The sequence below is a fragment of the Apus apus genome, chromosome 18 (genome assembly GCF_020740795.1).
Source record: "Apus apus isolate bApuApu2 chromosome 18, bApuApu2.pri.cur, whole genome shotgun sequence".
NCBI lineage: Eukaryota > Metazoa > Chordata > Aves > Apodiformes > Apodidae > Apus > Apus apus.
Genome location: NC_067299.1, coordinates 2,727,125 through 2,745,533, shown reverse-complemented (window position 1 = coordinate 2,745,533; position 18,409 = coordinate 2,727,125). Strand labels below are relative to the sequence as shown.

The following is an 18,409-nucleotide window of genomic DNA, read 5'->3' as shown; positions in this document are numbered from 1 at the left end:
CCAGCATCAGGAATCTCCAAGGCACATTTGTGGAAGCTGCTGTCTCTTGCACCTATTGTGGGGGCTGCAGGGCACAGGGAACCTGGGGCTGGGGCAGGAGCCAAGGTTCTGTCTGCCACCTGTGTGCAGGCAGCTTTGAAAGCTGCAGTGGGTCACTGTCACAGGTCATACCACCAAATGGCTGGCTTCAGTGTCCAAGCACGGTCCTTCTCAAACCGTAGCCTCTTTTCTCAAAGATGTCCCCAGAAAGGAATGTTTACAGGTTTTGATCCACTTTTTGGCCGATTAATTGTTGCACTGGCAGCAGCACTTCCCCCTCTTTAGAAATTAACTGAAAATAGCAAGAAAATGTTTCGGTGTCAGTGTTGGGAGTAATTTCCTTCACTGAAGCTTGCCCTTGAGCATGCACCGGGCACCTCTTCTCTGTCCTGCCCTCCCCTCTAGTGGGGTGACTTGTCATTGCAGCTTAGTTTTGGCTGACAGATACTAAGGAGGCTTGGTGAGGTTTGGCAGTTGCGTGATTACACAGTGAGGACACAGCGCAGAGAACTGTAGGACAGGTATGGTAGACATTTGATGGTATCACGGACTTGTGGAAGAGTAGTAATAGTGGTTGGATATGTGAAATGTGAGAGCATTGGCTGTATCTTCTTCCATACTGGTGCCCCCTGTCCAGGAGAAGGTAGGGATGCATTTACAAAGGATGAGGTGAATTGATTGATTGATTGATTGTTGATGAGGTGAAGAAGATTTAGATACTTGAATCTGACTACTCTGTAAATATCAGAACAAACCATGAGATACAGGGAAGGAACAGGCTGCAGGCTGGTCAGAGCTGCTGTTGAGAAGAGGAGGAGGTTAGTGAAGGTTAGTTTTGTTCCAGATAGCATCCCAGATACTGGAGATCACAGAATCACAGAATGTTACTGGTTGGAAGGGACCTCAAAAGATCATGAAGTCCAACCCCCCTGCCAGAGCAGGATCACTTGTCTGTAGTTGTGTTTCTGTAGACAGACAGCTCTATTCTGAAGAGATGTGCTTCTCATGCAAACCTGCCACCTTTATGTCTGATATTAAAGACATCCTGCAAGAGCTTCAGCAGAGACAGATGGTAACTCATTGGGCTCCATGTCTACCCTCCTCAACACTGGGCTCTTGAGGGCTGAATTTGGAGTGGAGCGAAGATAATGAGTTGTGTATTTCAGGATCTTCTCCTGTCCTTTGTGGGACTTTTGGCTATGGCACACCAGGCTTGCCAGTTGCTGTGACAGGGATTTTTTTTTTTTTTGGCATGTGGAAATGGCCATTCATTATAATACTAAAAATGTTTGCACAGCTTGGGTTCCTGAACAGCACAGTAGAGCTTTCAAGTGCTCTGAAAATGGAAGTTGTTTTACCTTGCTGTGGGTTTGAGGAATTTGTTCTCTAGCCAAATACACACTTTTGAGCTGTTTTGGCTTACTGAAAAACCCCATCATGTCTTTATCTATCCTGCATGTAATGAAACCTCTTCCCCTCCCCTCTGACTTCTTCCTCTTGCTGCCCTAAATCAACCTTTTTGTTAACCCACAAGGAGCACATCGGAACTTCTGCTCTGGCAGGATCTGGGAAGTTCCAGTGATAACAAACACACCCACAATAGCTACTGGTGTTTTCAGCAGGACTTGAGATAAACAATACATTTGTTCAAATGAATCTAACTCTTGTCTTGCTGATCTTTAGGACATTTAGCACACCAAGTCCTCAAGGTGATGCAGCACCTGGGATGAAAGGTGTCTGGTTTTGGTATCTTATGCTGGGGTTTGTCATCCCCATCTAACACCCACTGTCCTGCTGCCAGGTCATCACACCAGGTCATGCAACCCAAAGTGGTTGGATGGACATCAGAATTGGGCAAAGGCAGTGGTGGTAACTGTAGTGCTGGTGTCTTCCTCAGTTCAATGGGGCTTTGTTGTTGATGATGCCTGAGTGGCTGACCCATCAAAGATGTGAATCCTCTGCAAATCTCGTGTGTTTTATTTTTGTTTGGTTTAAACTTCTGGTTCAAGAACTTCTATTATGTGGCTCTGTTAAGGAGAACTCATTGAGCTGTGTAAATTCTTACAAGATTTGTTCACGGCACTTAGCAACTAGTAGTGTCTGTACATTTGCCATAACTGGTGTGTGGCACTGAGGTAGCAGCCTGTGTGGCTTCTGTGGTGACACTGGCCACGTGGCTAAAAAGAGCAGGGTGATCTCAGGGATCAGAGCTACCCCTTTCACCATGGTATTTTCCTCTCCGACCCACTGGGAATCACCTGGACGTTGCAGTACTGGAGTGAAAAATGAATACACACTCTCCTGGGATGACGGGTAATTAGGATAACAAGTTTAGAGGAAGAGGAGCAAAGCAAGGAGGTCTGTGAAGTATTTAGGACTGCAGCAGACTTTCTTTGCTTGCTCCAGAAATGCAGGTACTTGCTGCTTTCATGCATGCAAGATAGTTAAGGACTATCGAGCTGCTCAGAAGTACCCAGTGTCTTACTTTTGCAAACTTAAAATGCTGCTTTTACCACCTGCTAAGTCAAAATAGGTCAAAATGCAGAGTGAGGACCATGGTCCATGAGTAGCTGCTGTCCCTGAGGTGTTAAGCAACACAGCTAAAATGTGCAGAGACTTTGGCTGCATGGGGAGCAGGGATCGCCAGGACAGCTGTCCAGTGTCTGGAGATGTGGACAACAAAACAGTCTGGCTCAGATAGGTCCTGAGCCAGTGTGGTTATTGCAAAAGCTTAAATAATGGAAAGTGACTCTCTGCCATTGGATTCTTCTTTAGCAAGGCCAGCCTTGGATCTATATCCCAGAGAGCATCCCAGAGTGTCCTGCCAAGCAGTGAATGCAGCTGGCTGGACGCTGACACTTCATCTTGGGGACAAGGGCTTGGCTCCCTGATCTGAAAAAGCTCTGCTGCTCTGATGGCTGCTCTTCATCTTGCACCTTTCTGAACAGTGATACAGCTTGTTTTCTGTTGACTGTGGAGTTCAGTGGTGTTTTCATTTGGAAGGGGTCAGGAATGCTGGCTTTCTTATCGAGTGGCTGAACTAATTCTAAGGTACGACAAGTAGAAGGTATTCCTGCCAGCTCTTGCTTGTTGTAGATGGTCTGCAGGTTTTAGCTTGAATTTGTGGTTGCAGGTGGCTCCAAGTGAACTACTTCATGGTGTTGTTCTAGATCTGTTCTTAGAAATAGAAGACCAGTAGCAAACATGCATTTTCTAGTTATTCTTATATCTCACAGATTCCAGTCATTTAAATAAGAGGGAGAGAAACAGAACATCCAGCAGGAACAGCTGGATTTGACTCTGTATGGTTCTGCTACATGAATGTAGTACGCTCTGACTGATAAAACAGATCTTACACCCCATCTCCAGCCCCTGCCTGGCAGAGCATATGTAAATGTACTGTGAAGTGGAATTAATTGCAGAGATCTCTCTGCTGAGGTTGCTTTGGGCTTTAGTAGGTAGGCTGAGGAAAATTCCACAGCACGACAGAGATAGTGCAAATTAATTTTGCATCTAAAGCAGCATAGTATGGCAAATTCCCACGTTCTCTATCTGTGCTCACCCAGGCCTATTTGGCAGGTTTATTACTTGATGGTTTTGCGGATTCTTACACTTGATTGCTGAAACTGTACTATGAATTATTATGATCTACGTACAGATAATGAAAAACCTTAGTTTTTTACCCAGAAGTCAACTGTGTGTTTCAGTCTTGGCCTGCCTTGTTTGGCAGGGGTCACTGGAAGTCCATGCAAGAAGCAGGTTAAATCCTGCAGTGGCAAAAATTCTTGTAGCTTTGAGTTTTTAAAGGAGTGTTGAGAGAACATGAAGTGACAGCTGAGAAGAAAGTGAGTTCCTCTGTGGTGACAGCTACATGAAGCAAGCAGTGAGAGTTTCTTTTGCCTTCTACGATGAAACCAGTGAAATGCAAGTTTTTGGATTCTGCATATATTAAAGAATGTTAACTTTTTTTCTCCTTTCTTTTGTCTGCAGGAGGCAGACAGTGGGGAAGAAGAATGCAGGTCCCAGCCCAGAAGGTAAGATTGTCACTTGAGGCTTGCAAGAGTCCTCAAGATTTCCTTTCTGTGTGAAATGTCCCACAGGGGTTTTGTTGTTGTCCTGGCATGTCCTGCAAACATGCATCATTTTCTGCCTATTGTTCATCTTGCACATGTGCAGTGTCCTCTGTGTGCCTTACTGAAAAATGTAGTTAACTGTGGCCTAAATAGTGCTCCCAGGAGAAGTGAGTTCACACTAAAAAAATATATATATGGGGAACAGTTCACAATGTCAGTGAGTATATTCTCCAAACTGGCATCCAGGAAGTGGTGTCTTGCCTGCAGACATTCTGAATAAGGTGGTGATACCCCATGTGAATGTGGAAACTTTGCTTATATCTTAGGAACAAATCCTGGCTGTGTTGTTCCTGAGTTGTTTCTCAGGATTTGGTCCATCATCAGAATATTCTGAGAAGAATAACCATACTAAGAAACTCTTGCTCTCTGGTTAAAAAGTTTCTGTTGCCATCAAGAGCTGAATTGGAATATTCTAGAGAGCAGGAGGGTCTCAGGAGAGGCTTCAGCAGTGATAGTCATCCTCTAATTGTGTTTCTTCACCTCCTGGTTATGCCCTTGTGTACATATTTGGGATGTGTGAAAAGCTGTATTTTTAGGAGCTTAAGCCCAGGGAGATCCTATCCCATAAGGTCACCTGCTGCTTGAAAGAGGATGTTCAATGGATGTGTAGATGTCTGGCTACCTGCATCAGTAGTAAATATCTACTCCAAAGCTAGGAGAACACTGAGAATTCACAGGATTTGATTGTCTTAGTCAGGATTGTTTTGCATGGAGACATCCACTTATGTAAAGTGCATTTTCAGTTGCTTTGGAAGAGCCTTTTTTCCTAAATGCTTATTCCTAAAAACCAAACAAACATTGAAACTTGGCTGATTGAACAGTGACAAGTATTAGTGCCTATTTTAAAATGTAGTTGTAGTCTTAAGGGTAGATTTATTGAAGTCTTGTAAGCTTTGTCTCCTATCCTCTAAGCTATCAAACAAATTACTTCAGCTAAACTTAATAAAAGCAAAAGCTGTATATACTAAGTAACTTCTCCAGCAGCAGGAACACTTCCTTGGCTTAAAATGTTGCAGTCAAATTTTATGAAAGCCCCAAGATTCCCCCCAGAGTGAGTAAAGGGGAAGTGAAGGTGAAATAGTTCTCACTTTATGAGCTCTTGAGCAGTGATAGGTCCTTGCTTAATGTTGTTTGTGTGAGTAGTAACAACAGAAGCCATCATTTCTAGTATTTGAAAGGCTTGAACAAGATTTGGGCTTTGGGTTTGGGGCCAACTTGGATCAATCTGCAGAAGAAAAAGCTGTTGTGGTTGTGCATTCCCATTATTTCATTGTAGTCCTGCAACTGCAGGGCTCTGAGAAGGTGGTTGGTCTGTTTCCTTCAGTCTTCAGCCCTGAAGTGATGATCGAAGAATTGATGTTTCTTTGTTTTACATCTTTCATGACTGAGAGGAAAGCTGGAAAGCACAACTCCCAAAGGCTCAAACTGAACTCAGCTAAACTCTGATTTTTAATTTCACTCTTAGCCTTCCAGCAGTCACAAGATCAACTTATGACTTGATCTCAGTATACATAATGTATTGGAGGGGATGAGAGGTATGAAATTGTTGTGGGCACTTAGCAACAATTGTAGGTTAGGTTTGAAATGAGCGTTTTCTAATACATTTTAAATAACTTCCTGGGGTAGGAAATGACAACCTGCTGTTGATGTGGTGAGCTGAACTCCATGACTCCTGTTGCTGGGGTCAGAAAACTAACTGAGACCAAGATCCTCTATAGGGAAAATAAGGGGGTGGGTGTTAAATGTGTTTGATTACGGTAGGATAAAAATAATAGTCAATTGTGGGTAAGTCGTCAACCTGGAGTCCTGCTGTGGAGGAGCAGCAGATGTCTATAAACAGCTTTTGAGTAGCTCTAATCCCCAGTTTTCAAGGGAATGGGCCAAGTAATAGCTATTAAAAATGCAGACAGTAAAAAGACAATGGACTGAGTTAGGCTTTTAAAGCAGAGGTATGTTATCAGCTGCCATGTCACCAAAGGTGCTTTCTGCAGCAGCCTGACATTCCTGGCTGCCTGCCTGGGCAAGGCCAGGCTGGTGAAGTTCTTCTGAGATATAATTCAAGTGACCTGGCTGTAGCTAGTCAGTGCTTGGGGTGGGATTTTTGCTATTTGTCAAATTCTTATGATGAGCAGTCCTTTTGTCTCCTGCACTCATGTAAAATTTGTTTAAACACCACCTCAGGGTAGCCTGGTTGGCAGGAAGCATGTCCAAACTCATCCCATCTGCTGGACACTGACTGCAGGAGCACTGCTGTGGCTAAAAGCATGTTGGAATTAATAAAATACCTTTTCAATAGTTACAAAATAGAACATTAGTGCATAGAGATGTTCTAATGCTTGCAAGGGAATTAGCTTAGGCCCTAAGCATAAGCACATAGACATGCTTGGTGCCAGAAGAGTTTTGCAGTGATCAGTGTTGCAGATCACTGGGTACAGCCTTCGTTGCCATCCTCTGGACTCCCCATGTCTGTGCCATCTCAAATGAGACAAATGTTCCACTTGGATCCAGCTCAACAGCATTGCTAGTCCTGCTGTGAGCAATTTCTAGATAGCTTCTTGTGTTAGGTTTGTGCTGTCTACCTTTTCTCACTGGTGAGATAGGGGTTATGTATTGAGGTGAAGGGGAACAGGCAGAAAGGACTGGTAGTATGACAGCAGGAGTGACTACTGCATGTTCAGTGGAGGCTATGAAGAGCAACCAGTCTTAAAATGTCCTCCAAAGAGACAGAGAAATTAGTTTCAAACAGGAAACTTGTAGGTAGGTACAGCAAGATCGTTGTACCTAAACCAAGTAATTTATCTGGGTGCTGACCTGCTTGTGCTCTTTAAGCCCTAACACCACAGAGGACTCTGATTGCATGGACTCTGACAGACAAGGGAGAGGAAGTATGTGAAAAAAATGTTGTTTAAACTTAAACCTGCTCTGCAGAGCCCTCAAAGACGAGTCTCCACTCGCCACAATCTGCTTCTGCCAGCACCAGGGTGGAATGAGGAGCCCTCTGCTTCGGGAGTTAGCATCTTTTCTCTAAAAGATGGAAAGAGCTATTAGGTGTGCAAAAAAAAAAACAACAAAACAAAAAAACCACAAAACTCTTCATGTGTGCTCTGCAGTTATCCTTTCTGACAAGCTCTTCTGTGCAGATGTGAAGAGGAATGGTTTGGTTTCTTCCTTGAGAAAAGTACATGGGTATAATGAACATGCACCTAGTTTTTATAAAGCCTTCTACCCACTGCTAAAAACCACAGCAAAATAATACTGCAAATTCCTGACACTGAACAAATGGAAGAAAACCAGCTTGGCTTCCCTACTTGTCAAATTACTTGGAATTTTTTCTCTCACACCCAGGCCCTGCTGTGGGGAAAGCCCAGGAGGGTCTGTACCCTGCTGTAGCTGTGACCATTCCTGCAGCTCATGGATGAGACCCCCAAAGCCCTGACTTGGGTCCACGTTCCTGCACTGGAGCCCCTGGTTGAGCCAGTCCTCATCACCTCTCTAATTCTTGGCTAATGGGACTAAGACAGAGAACTGCATAAGCAGATGTCCTGAACAATCTATTTATTACATTTATTACCTTCATAGCTACCTTCTAGACGTTTTTATTAGGCTCTCTGGAGGCTGCACAGCTAAGCTGGCCTGCATGTTTCTCCTCCTGTCCCCAGACGTGCTGCTGCCAAGCTGAATTTGCTCTTAATGGAGCATCTGTGCTAACAGTCTCATTGCATCATCCTGGTGATGTTAAAACTTCACTAAAAAAAACGTGTTTTGAGCTCTGAGTTGTGTTTACACCAACGGAGGTATTGACATTCAGGTTTTGTGTGCTCTGTGCCAAAGTTGCAAGGATTCAGCATCTCTGTTTTGCTGACAAGCGACAGCTCCAGGGCCTGGGGCAGCAGTGGTGCTGCAGTCTGCACTGGATTTGCTGTCAGGATCTGCTGGTTGCTTTTTGGGTTCATGTTTCAAATGGTGCCTCTGTTTCCACATGGTGCATTTACCAGTTCTGTGTGCCTCAAAACTCCTCCCAGTGTGCCCCCTCCCTGGAGGTGTTCAAGGGCAGGTTGGACAGGGCTTTGAGCAACGTGGTCTAATAGAAGGTGCCCCTGCCCATGCAGAGGGGTTGAAACTAGATGGTCTTCTAGGTCCCTTGCAAACCATTCTATGAAACTATCTGGTTGCTGAAATGCAGCATTTGAGGCTGCACAGTAACTGCTGCATATAAAACTGAGTGAGCTGTATTGCTGAGCAAGGCTGCTGGAGACTTCAGAGCAGTTCTTTGAACTTTTATGGCCTGACACTTGGTCAGACTAAAGTCCGTTTGCTTAAGTAAAGCTGAGGAGCTTGTCATTCTCTTCAGGTGCCACCAAAAGTGATTAGATCCTGCCTGAAATCTGGGGTTTGTTAACTGAAAATGTTTTCAAGAAGTGCTTGTCCTCCCCTCTTCAGGTGGGGGCTGGAGGGTGGTGGTAAAAAAGTACAAAAACCCAACACCTTTTGCAGCCTCAGCATGCTTGCCTTCTGGTTTGTTTTTTTTAGTCAAAATAGTTCCTTCCAGGAGTGAACTGGGAAGGAAAGCAAATCAGATTATTGCCATGATAACAGTTGGATGTGCCAAGATGCCTCAAGGTTTCAAGCTGTGAGTAAATACCTTTGTTTTAGCAGCAGCAGCCCACAGGCTGATGCAGGAGCTTATGGTTTGTAACAGTATAAAAGCTGTTTTTCAAATAATAAGTAGAATTAGTGCCTGTTTCCTCAGATAGGGCAATAGCTGAAGACATTATAAGCCAAATTGTTTGATTTTTAAAATGAGGCCCATTGGAGCCTGAGGGTCACAGCAGAGGAGAGGGGAGGGATTCTGTGACACCAAACTGCAGCACTTCACTTACTTACAGGCTGCATTGAAGTGTGTGAAACTGCAGCATCCTGTGTCTGTTGTGACTTCTGGAGATGTGTATCACCACCATTTGGTGCTTCTGACACTTCTGGTCATCCTTAGAGCCTATCTGGTGTTAAAAGAGAGACTTCCAGAAACCATGCACCAGAGTTCAGCCACTAAGTGTTCCCTGGGCTTCCTTAGCTTGCTGCTGCAGCTGCCATACGTATTTTGTTGGTACTTGAACAGTAGCTGTATCTTCTAATGGGTGTGCAAGACAGCTTAACTCCAGATCTTAAGTAAGAGGGGACTGTGTGTGGGGTGCACAGGAAAGCTTGTGTTTATCCATGCTGGAGATTACTCAGCTCTTGTAGTATGAACCTTATCTTTAGAATGTGTTTCCTGAATCCATCTTTCTGCCTCTCCTTTCAGTGACAGCTCAGCCTCTCTGTGGCATTCACTGCAGCTGCTTATGGAGAATGTCATACCAAAATAAAGAATGATTCTGGTAATCTGCCAGCTCTGCTGACCACCAGAAAAAATTCTGTGGGCCCCACATCACGATTCATGAAAATGGGTCTGAGGTCTTCGTTTTTGAATCCCAAGTGTTTAATCACCAAACCCTGAGCAAGGGCAGAGCACTGGGAGTAAAAATGGAGTTTAGTAGATTAGTAACAGGTATCTGTAGGGCTAGGTCACTACAAGATCTGTGATTACAACATGCTTGGTCCAGCCTGATTAAATACCTGTGGGTCACAATAATGTGTAAGATGACTTCAGATGTGATCTTCAGGCTGAAGGATCAAGGACACTAAATATCTGAGCTTTACCAAATTACCTGGTAAACATAAGATGCCATAGCAGGGAGCTCACTGAAATTATGAACACTTATGGAAAGCTGTTTTCTTATTTTTTAATTTGTCTGTGAGCAAGTGTGTGAGCAGAGGAGAATGAGGAGCAAGACAAAGCCAAACTGGGAAGTAGAAGGAATGAAGGTGGGTCAGATCCTTCAACTACTGAAAAGGTCTGCTTGGCATGGAGTGAGCCCAGAACAGCTGCCCCTCCTGCACTTGTGCTCCTTAGCAAAGGAGGGGCTGTCTGGGAGGTGCCATAAGGATTCCATACGTGTTTGTGTCTCCTGCTGAGCATGAACCAGGTGCTCTAAGCTAGAGGAATCTAAGTTAAGGAAAGATTCATGTTGTAAATAGAAAGGGAAACTCCAAAATAGCCGTTCTGGCCCCTTTCCTGGTAAGGCACCTTGGCAAGGCTTCAAGGTTAAACATGAATCCTCCAGAGTTTTCAGTTCTGCATGGATTTCAGGCACTTAAATGTATTTTGAGAATCTGGGCCAGGGTTTCTGGACTTGTTGCCATTCAGCACTTTGGTATCTTTGCATCAAAAGCATTCCTGTATAAAATTAGGGGTGTGCTTTTGACAGTTTCGAGGATTTAGATTTTTCTTTTCCATAGGTCACTGAAATACACACTGCCTGGTTGATGATCTCAGACATGTCATTCAGGCACGGTCCTTCCTTGCTGGACGTGGAGCAGTGCTCCAACAGTTGGCAAAGCTCTGGAATAACTTTTTGCTAACAATGCAGAAGTTTGCATGAAGATGAGGTAGCTGTGAAAATAGACTGCATTGTAGTTTTTGCACCCAAAAAACTTGTTTCTTCAAAGCTTCTCTTGAATTGCTTGAATGCACATTGAAGACACCTCACCAAAAAGGTGAAGGTGGCTGTGGGAGACATTTCTGCAAAAGTTGTGTCTCAGCATATTACCCCTGTCCCACATTACTGTTGCTCATTGAGAGACCAAAGTGACAGATGCTGCTTCTTGTGTCCCTTTTCCTACCCCTGCTGCCTGGTGGCACTGCTCAGGTCCCTTCAGTCATCTTTGCTTCTGCACCTGTGAAATGGGTGTCATTGAGCCTATTTGTTTCCCTCCTTGCCCCCTTCTTTTCACTTTCTTGCCCTCCTCTCCCCTTATTGACCTTCTTTGACCTTTCTTGACCTCACTTGATCTCACTTGACCTTTTTTGCCCCTCCTTGCCTTTGGACATTAGGTGGAAATTCTTCACTATGAGGGTGGTGAGACACTAGTCCAGGTTGCCCAGGGAATTTGTGGAGGCCCCATCCCTGGAAGTGTTCAAGGACAAGTTGGATGGGGCTTAGAGCAAGCTGATTTAATGGAAGGTGTCCCTGCCAGTGCAGGGGGGTTGGATTTAGATGATCTTTAAGGTCCCTTCCAACCCAAACCATTCTGTGATTCTATGATTGACCTCTCTGTGTCAGATCCTCTAAGATTTAAGTCAACAATACAGTGATTTGGTGTGGGTTTTGTGAGGGAAAGGTTTAATGAAGTGATAATATTGCAAAATAGGTGTTGAATTCTCCACTAAGGAGCCTAATCATTGATCACAATGGGCAAACAACCAAATGGGCTGGCTTTAAAGGCAGGAGTTTGTTCTCTCTGTGAGGCTTATCACCCTACCCCTGTGCCTGTCTGATTGCTTTGCTCAAGAACTCGAAACAGAAATACTCTTTGACAGCTTAAATAACCAAATTTAGAATGTGGCTTCCTGTTCTGACTGGTTCTTCAGGATTCAAGTACGCTTCTGCATGCTTCCCCTGTTCCTGCCTCCCCTCTCTTTTTTTTTTTGATATTTTTTAATTTTTATTTTTTAAACTAGATATGGGCTCCTTTATAATTACTTGGTTAAATTTCCTTTTCTGTGTGTAACAAGCTAGGGTATGTGAGCGCTGCCTTGGGTGGTTTGGCTCTCACTGGGAAAGCTTTGTATCTTTTATCTCATTCTGCCCTGCATGCATTGGCTTGTGTATGATCACTGCTACTGAAATGGCTTCATGTTTTCCTGACAAATTGCACTGCCTGATGCTGTTGGGTTTGTCTCCCATGCTAAAAATGGCCAGAAGACTTTTGACAGATCAGCTTCTCCCTCCAAGCTGGGGAGGCAGCAGTAGCAGATGAGTGCAGGAGTTGCTGCTCTTAATGTATCAGTCTCTACCTGTTTACAGGTTTGCTGCACTAATCTGAGGCTCTCCCCAGATAAATCATCTACTTGGACTCTTAATCCACTCAGTCTTGCAGACTGTTCATTGCTGAAAGTCACACGTCCTCACCGCAACAGGATGAAACAACTGACCTCCCACCACAAAAGCAGGGGCAGCAGATCCTTTGGCCCTCAAACAGCTGGACTGTGGCACCATATTCTTCAAAGCTGCCTCTTCAGACCCTCTTTCCCCACCAGACCTGCTGCTGAGACTCAATCTTTGTTGGGAGAGATTGAGTGTAGCTGCTGGTGAGAAAAACAAAGCCTTCAGCCCCACCTCAGCACACGGAAATGACCTTGCTGCCTCTGCAGTGCCTCCGTGAGGCTCCAGGTTCAGCTGTGGTGCAGCCAGGGCTTGTTTTCAGAATTCTGAAACTTTTCATAAACAACAGCGGAAGCAGCTGCCTGGCAGCACAGAGCAAACCTGCCATGCCTGGAAGTGCAGTAAAGGCACCACCACAGCTCTGCATTCAGTGGAGAGAGGATGTGGATGTGGCGAGGGGGAGGTTTGTTTGCCTAACGCAGCACCTTCTCAATTGATTTGTTTAATAATCCCCTAAAAACATGGGTCCAGGTTCTGCATTTTCTTATCTAATTACACTGATGCTAACAGATTTATGCCCAAATCCCTACACCTGATAATATCCCACTGTTCCCCTTTACCTTGAACACAGCTAACATGAAACCTGTGGTACCTTCCACAGGTTTACTCTGATGTGTTGGAGGAAGAGAAGTACATTTCTTGCTTTTGCAGAAAGCACCTGGACTTCAGTCCAGACTTAAAATAGTATCCAGCCCTTCATACCCACTGGAATAAGTTTCTGGAGAGACTAAGGCAATATATTATAAGATAAGACACTGGAACAGGTAACCCAGGGAAGCTGTGGCTGCCCCATCCCTGGAAGTGTTCAAGGCCAGGCTGGATGGGGCTTGGAGCAGCCTGGTCTGGTGGGACGTGTCCCTGCCCATGCAGGGCATTGGATCTAGATGATCTTTAAGGTTCCTTCCAACCCAAACCAGTCTGTGATTCTATGATTATCTTCATTAGGGCTCTTCAAAAGAAGGGAACTGAGAGGACCACAGAAAATCTTGCTAATAGACATATTCTGAAATTAAGAGGTCAAAGGCCCCAGTGGAGGGTAAGACTTGAACATGCCTAATAAGACAATCCCTGCTCCATATTTAATCATCTCAGCATGTGAGCAGGCACCCAGCAAACCCCTGTGGGATAGGGGTGGGTGAAATATGGTGACACCCACACCTTTGTGTGGTCTGACAAGAAGCAGCAATTCAGCCTTAAGCTGTTGAACTTGGATAGAAACATTATCTTGATTAATGCCCTCTTTGCGTGTGGACTGTGTGCACTGTGTGCACTGCCAGGGCTCCGTGTCCAGCTGTGAACCTGCTTTCTGCGAGTGTCAAATCTGTGCATGCCAGTGCAAAACCTGATCAAGCGCTTCATGCATTTTACTGATGACCTGTCTGCAGAGGCCTCAGCTGTCCAAGGAGGATCCCTTTTGCAAGCTGCTCAACCTGTGCAAGACACAGAATTATTCTATTACATCACGGCAAGATCAAATGTGTCCAAATGCACAAGGAAAGGAAAGCAGCTGAAGTTACTGGTGCAGGCTGCTGGGAGTGTGTAGCTTTTAGACATGGGCACTAGGGGAGACGATTGTATGAATAAACCGAGTATTTTCAGCCTTGTTTTCTGCCAGACAGAGTCAACACAAGAGATTTGTGTGTACATATTCTTCCTCTACCCCCTTAATTTGCCCTGGGAAGGCAGCTCTGGTGGGCATTCCCTCTGTCCCCTCCTCCTGCAGTGCCTGGCCAGATGTCCTTAGCACTCTTCATCCTAGTTTTTTTCCATGATCCTTCCGTAACTGGTTCTAGCTGCCGGAGCAGCTGGCTTGGTTAGCTTTACAAAGGTTTTGGGATGGGTTTTTTTACAGTGTGTGTCTTGCCCGATGTATGTAAGTTGTTTATTAGTCTATGCAACGTTCAAAGGTGAAATGAAATCCTGCTGCCCAACAAGGGTTGCGGCGCAGGGAGTGCAGACGTGGGGTTGTTTACTGCCAGCCTCCCATGGCCCTGCTAATCCTGTGACCTCCCGGGAAGCTCAAAATGCCGACCCAGTACTCAGACAGGCAGGGAGTGCCTTTTCCCTCCCAGCAAAAAGGCTTTCTGTGCACTGGGCTGGCAAGCACTTGAGACCCCAGACAGACTTATTTACATCTTGTCATACAGTGATGAATGGCTGTGCTCACATGCTCTATTGCAGCATGGTAGTGATTTAGGCTGTTACCTGTCATCACTTCAATTTAGTGTACTTTAGGTTCTTTATGTACTTGTCCCCGCAGAGTGCACCTGCTTCCAGCAAGGAGCAGTTTCTTGGCTGTCTTGTGACCTGCAGCCTTCAAGTCCATCTCATTGTCCATCCCCTCTAAGCCTCTTCTTTCTGCATGCTGAGAGATTGGGTTATTGGGGCAATCCTTCTCATGTCTAAATGTTTGCATTAAATGGATGCAAGTTTGACAGGGTTGTTCCTTAAGTCTCATTTTAAAAGCAGAGTATGAAAATCACACATGCTATACAAACGGACAGTGGGAACTGAAATGCTGATCTTGCTGTTGCCTGAAGGCAGTGTCAGTCTCAGGCTGGTATTTCAATCCTGGTGGCAACAAACATTCAAATACCTTTTATTAGTGCAGATTTCAATATATGAACTTATTCAAGCACTTCCTATTCCTGTTTTCTAAAGGTTCAAAAAGAAAAAAGCTGGGATATTCCTATCCTTGTTTGTTCTCCTAGCATATGGAGATGAAGTGCATGATTGTATTAATCCAGGACTAATTCATTTACAAATCTATTATCCATATGTTATGAGTAGCTGCTTTAAGAGTATTGCTTGTAGTTAATCACTGCACTTGTTTTTTAGCAGTTTTTAAGGGCTGGCCTTTGTTGGTTGCATGTAAGAAATGTGATGTCTGTCTGGATAGTATTTAAGTTAGTTTAGTCTTCTACAATGCTTGAATAAAGCTCTTAAGTTATTAATTAAAATAGAACAGAAGTTCTGGGTTTGTTTTTCAGTCTATGAATGTGTGGTATGTGTTACTACTGAATATGAGGTTCTTGCCAGTCTCTTGACCTCTGGAAGGATTGAGTTACCCTCCATTTCTCTAATGTCCTGATTTTTCCATTGCTTCTTGCAACTGACTTCATTTCTGCCTAACAAAATGATTTTTCTTGGCACTGCAGCAAGCTGGCACTGCATTTTCTTTACAGCTGTGAGGAGCCATTACCAGACATGTGCTCTTGGCTACATAAGATGGCATAGCTTAAATTAATACCTCCAAACTCTATCCTAGCACAACTTGCAGAATCACAAATTCTGCTGCTTTGCCCTTTTCTCTGGGAGTGCCTGAAGTGGGGATGGTTGAAACCTCTCAGACAAATCTGCCTTACTCCTGTTGAGTCTCAGACCTGAAGCAGTTGCCATCACAGTGTGTTAATTTTTAACCCTACTCTCAGCTCCTCTGGAAGTTTTAGCTAATAGTTGGGAATAAACCCTAGATGCAGCTTTCCTTTGGCTTGTCTCATGCCTTGTTACTGGATGGGAGCATGTGCCATCCACACCAGACAACTTAAATTTGTGTCCCTGTGCTGGGCTGTCCTACATTCCTACAGGCAGCACAAAGCTGACCTGGCTGCCCAGGTTTCTCCATTTTTTCCCACACTCCAAGCTAAACCCTTGCTCAGAGTAAAGGCTGGAAAATGCAGATCTGGAATAGATGGTTTCAGCTCGGGGCTTGTGCAGGACTGGATGGAGCAAGTAGCCCCTGACTTCCAGTGGAAAACTACATGAAGTTTCCCTTGCTCTGCAACATCTGAATTCAGCCAGAGGACGAGATTTTTGTTCTAACGAACTTCCTTTCTTCCTTTTCTCCTGAGGGGCGATGGAGCTCAAGATTAAATAGCACTGAAAGGCAGCTGCTTCTCTTCTCCTTTGGCAGAAAACGGGTTGTCAAGTCTCTGCATATGAAAGTTTTTGCCAAGAACTATTTCCCCCGTCTCTGGCAGGAGAGAAATTAAGGTCGCTCACGAAGCACCCGAGTTGTCGCTGCCTGCCTTTTGCAGAAATAAATCTTTTGATGTTGCTGCTTCAGACCTCGCTGTGAAGTTTGCGGCTTTACTCGTTTTTTCTGGCCTAGTTGTTTGGTGGTTGTTTTTTTTTTGGGGGGGGGGGGAAGGAAAGAGAAAGGAGAAGGAAGGCAGTGGCAGCAGCGTGTCCCCCTGCCCGCTGCGCGGGGGGACCCAGCGCTCAGAGCCCGCTCCCCCCGGGCAGCGCAGCCGCTCGGGCCCCGCGGCGCCACGTGCGGGCCGGGGGCGGACCCGGGCCGGTCCCTCCCCGCGGCGGGGCCGCTCCTGCGCACTGGGCGGGGGCGGCGGGGGCGGCCGGAGCGCGGCGGGGCCGCGGGGCAGAGCGGCGGCTGCGGCTCCTCATGCCGCGGGGCAGGGTGGTCGCCTCCGCGGGGAGCCGCGATGATCCCCTACTTCTCCGATAACGCCGTGATCTCCCAGGGCGCCATCGCCCAGCTGTGAGTACCGGGAGGGACCGGCACCCACCGGCAAACCCCCGGGGTTGTCGCTCCGCCCGCCCTGCTTCCCCACGGGTTCCCCCCTTTCCCCGGCGTCCGCTCGGGATGCGCTTTCCCGGCTTTCCCTAGTTGGTTCCGCCGCAGATTTTTCCTTCGGGCAAACTTTCCTGACGGCCGCGGACCCGGCACCGCGCCGGGAGGCGGCCGGTGGGAACGGGGCTCCGGGGGGTTCCGGCACCGCGGGGCTGCCGGCTCCTCCGGCACCGCTGGTTCGCCCGTATTTTCCATGCAAAAAACTCCGGGTCTTGGCCAAGCGCTTCGAGAGGCGTTCGACCGTGTCTGCCCGTCCCAGCTGCCGGTTCCCCCGCGCGGTGGCCGGGGCGGTGCGGGGCCCCGGGACCGCTCCTCTCGCCTCCCCCCCGACTCGGAGCCAGGCTGAGCGCTGATAGCGAGGTGCAGGCTTCCTGGGGCCCTGTACTTTGGCCCTCTTCTGGGCTTAAAGTAGGGATTAGCCCCTTTATTTGGTCTCTTTTTGGCTTCTCACAAGGTGGCGGAGAGGGGTTGCGGGTTTGGGGTCGGGTTTTTTATTTCAGGTCGGTGCAATAGGAGCAGGACTGAGACCTCACACTCGGGACCTGCAGGTCATGAGGGAGAGACGTGATCTGATACAATTTTTAAGTACTTGTCAGTCTTGGGCAGCTATAAAGTGTAGAGTGTCTCTATGACCTGTATTAAGCGGCGTGAAAAATCAGTCTCTCCAGCTGCACCACCCCCCTTTGACATGCAGATACAAATAATCATTTAATTTGTAGGTAATTAGCAGTGACTGCCTGAGTTGTGGGGTTTGGTTGGAAGGCTTAAGAAGGGAAATGGCTGCTGTGGGGTGGTAGATAAGGGTTTTGGAGAGATGGTCGCTGTGATCTAGTCATGCTTGATATTTCTTTAAAGAAGCCAACGACTCTTATCTCTTGGAAACATCATGAAGGGCTTAAAGATAGGAGGGTAAAAGCTGGGTCCCACCTGGAACTGTTGTTGTTGCAAAAAGCTCCTGCTAGAAATTGAGCTGCCTTACACTATGAGGTCTTCAGTAGACATTGCTGCTTATGCTTGATATGGAAATAAGTCTCCCGACTTTGTGGTCTCTTTTTTGAGCATTAGCGATCACCGTTGTAGTCGGTAATCAGTTTAGTTAAGTCTCTATGTGAGCCTTTCATACTCGACACTGAATGCTTGTAATTAGTGATTATTTTTTTTTCCACAGGCAGCATTGCCTGTAAACATGGTGGCTTTCCCTGTGGTTGCTGAGAGTGTAGGTTTCACACTGATACACCTGAACTGATCTGTGGAAACCAGGGTGCAAACTGGATGTGCCCCGGGCTTTGGGAAATTGCAATAATTCTGGAATCATTTTTTAAAAGCCCGACCTACAGTAGTCTGAAACATTTACGTACAGCTAAACCGATTTACCAAGCTATATTAGGTAGCTAGGTAGCAAGATAAGTGCTTTTCAGATGTTTGTTTTGTATGCTGCTCAAACACTTAACCCGCGGTCTGAGACCGAACGGAAGGGGATCAATAGAAAGGGGAAATGCTGCTGTCCCTGCTCCCTCAGTGCCACACAGCCCTGCCATCCTGTATCTAGCAGTAGTTTAAATTGCTACTCGGTTGGAAGGACCACCCTTTCCTTTTCTGGGGAG

General features: G+C 46.0%; 1 protein-coding gene across 2 annotated transcripts in view; it reads left to right on the top strand.

Moving 5' to 3' along the window:
* Positions 1-18,409, top strand: part of SSH2 (slingshot protein phosphatase 2) — a 96,131-nt gene that overhangs the window by 27,439 nt on the left and 50,283 nt on the right. Inside the window, exon 2 of one of the 2 annotated variants that reach the window (XM_051635461.1) lies at positions 4,030-4,073. In XM_051635461.1, the coding sequence (XP_051491421.1) occupies positions 4,030-4,073 (44 nt within the window). Of the gene's footprint in view, positions 1-4,029; positions 4,074-16,601; positions 16,713-18,409 lie in introns of those variants that run through there. The other variant, XM_051635462.1, reaches the window with a different exon arrangement.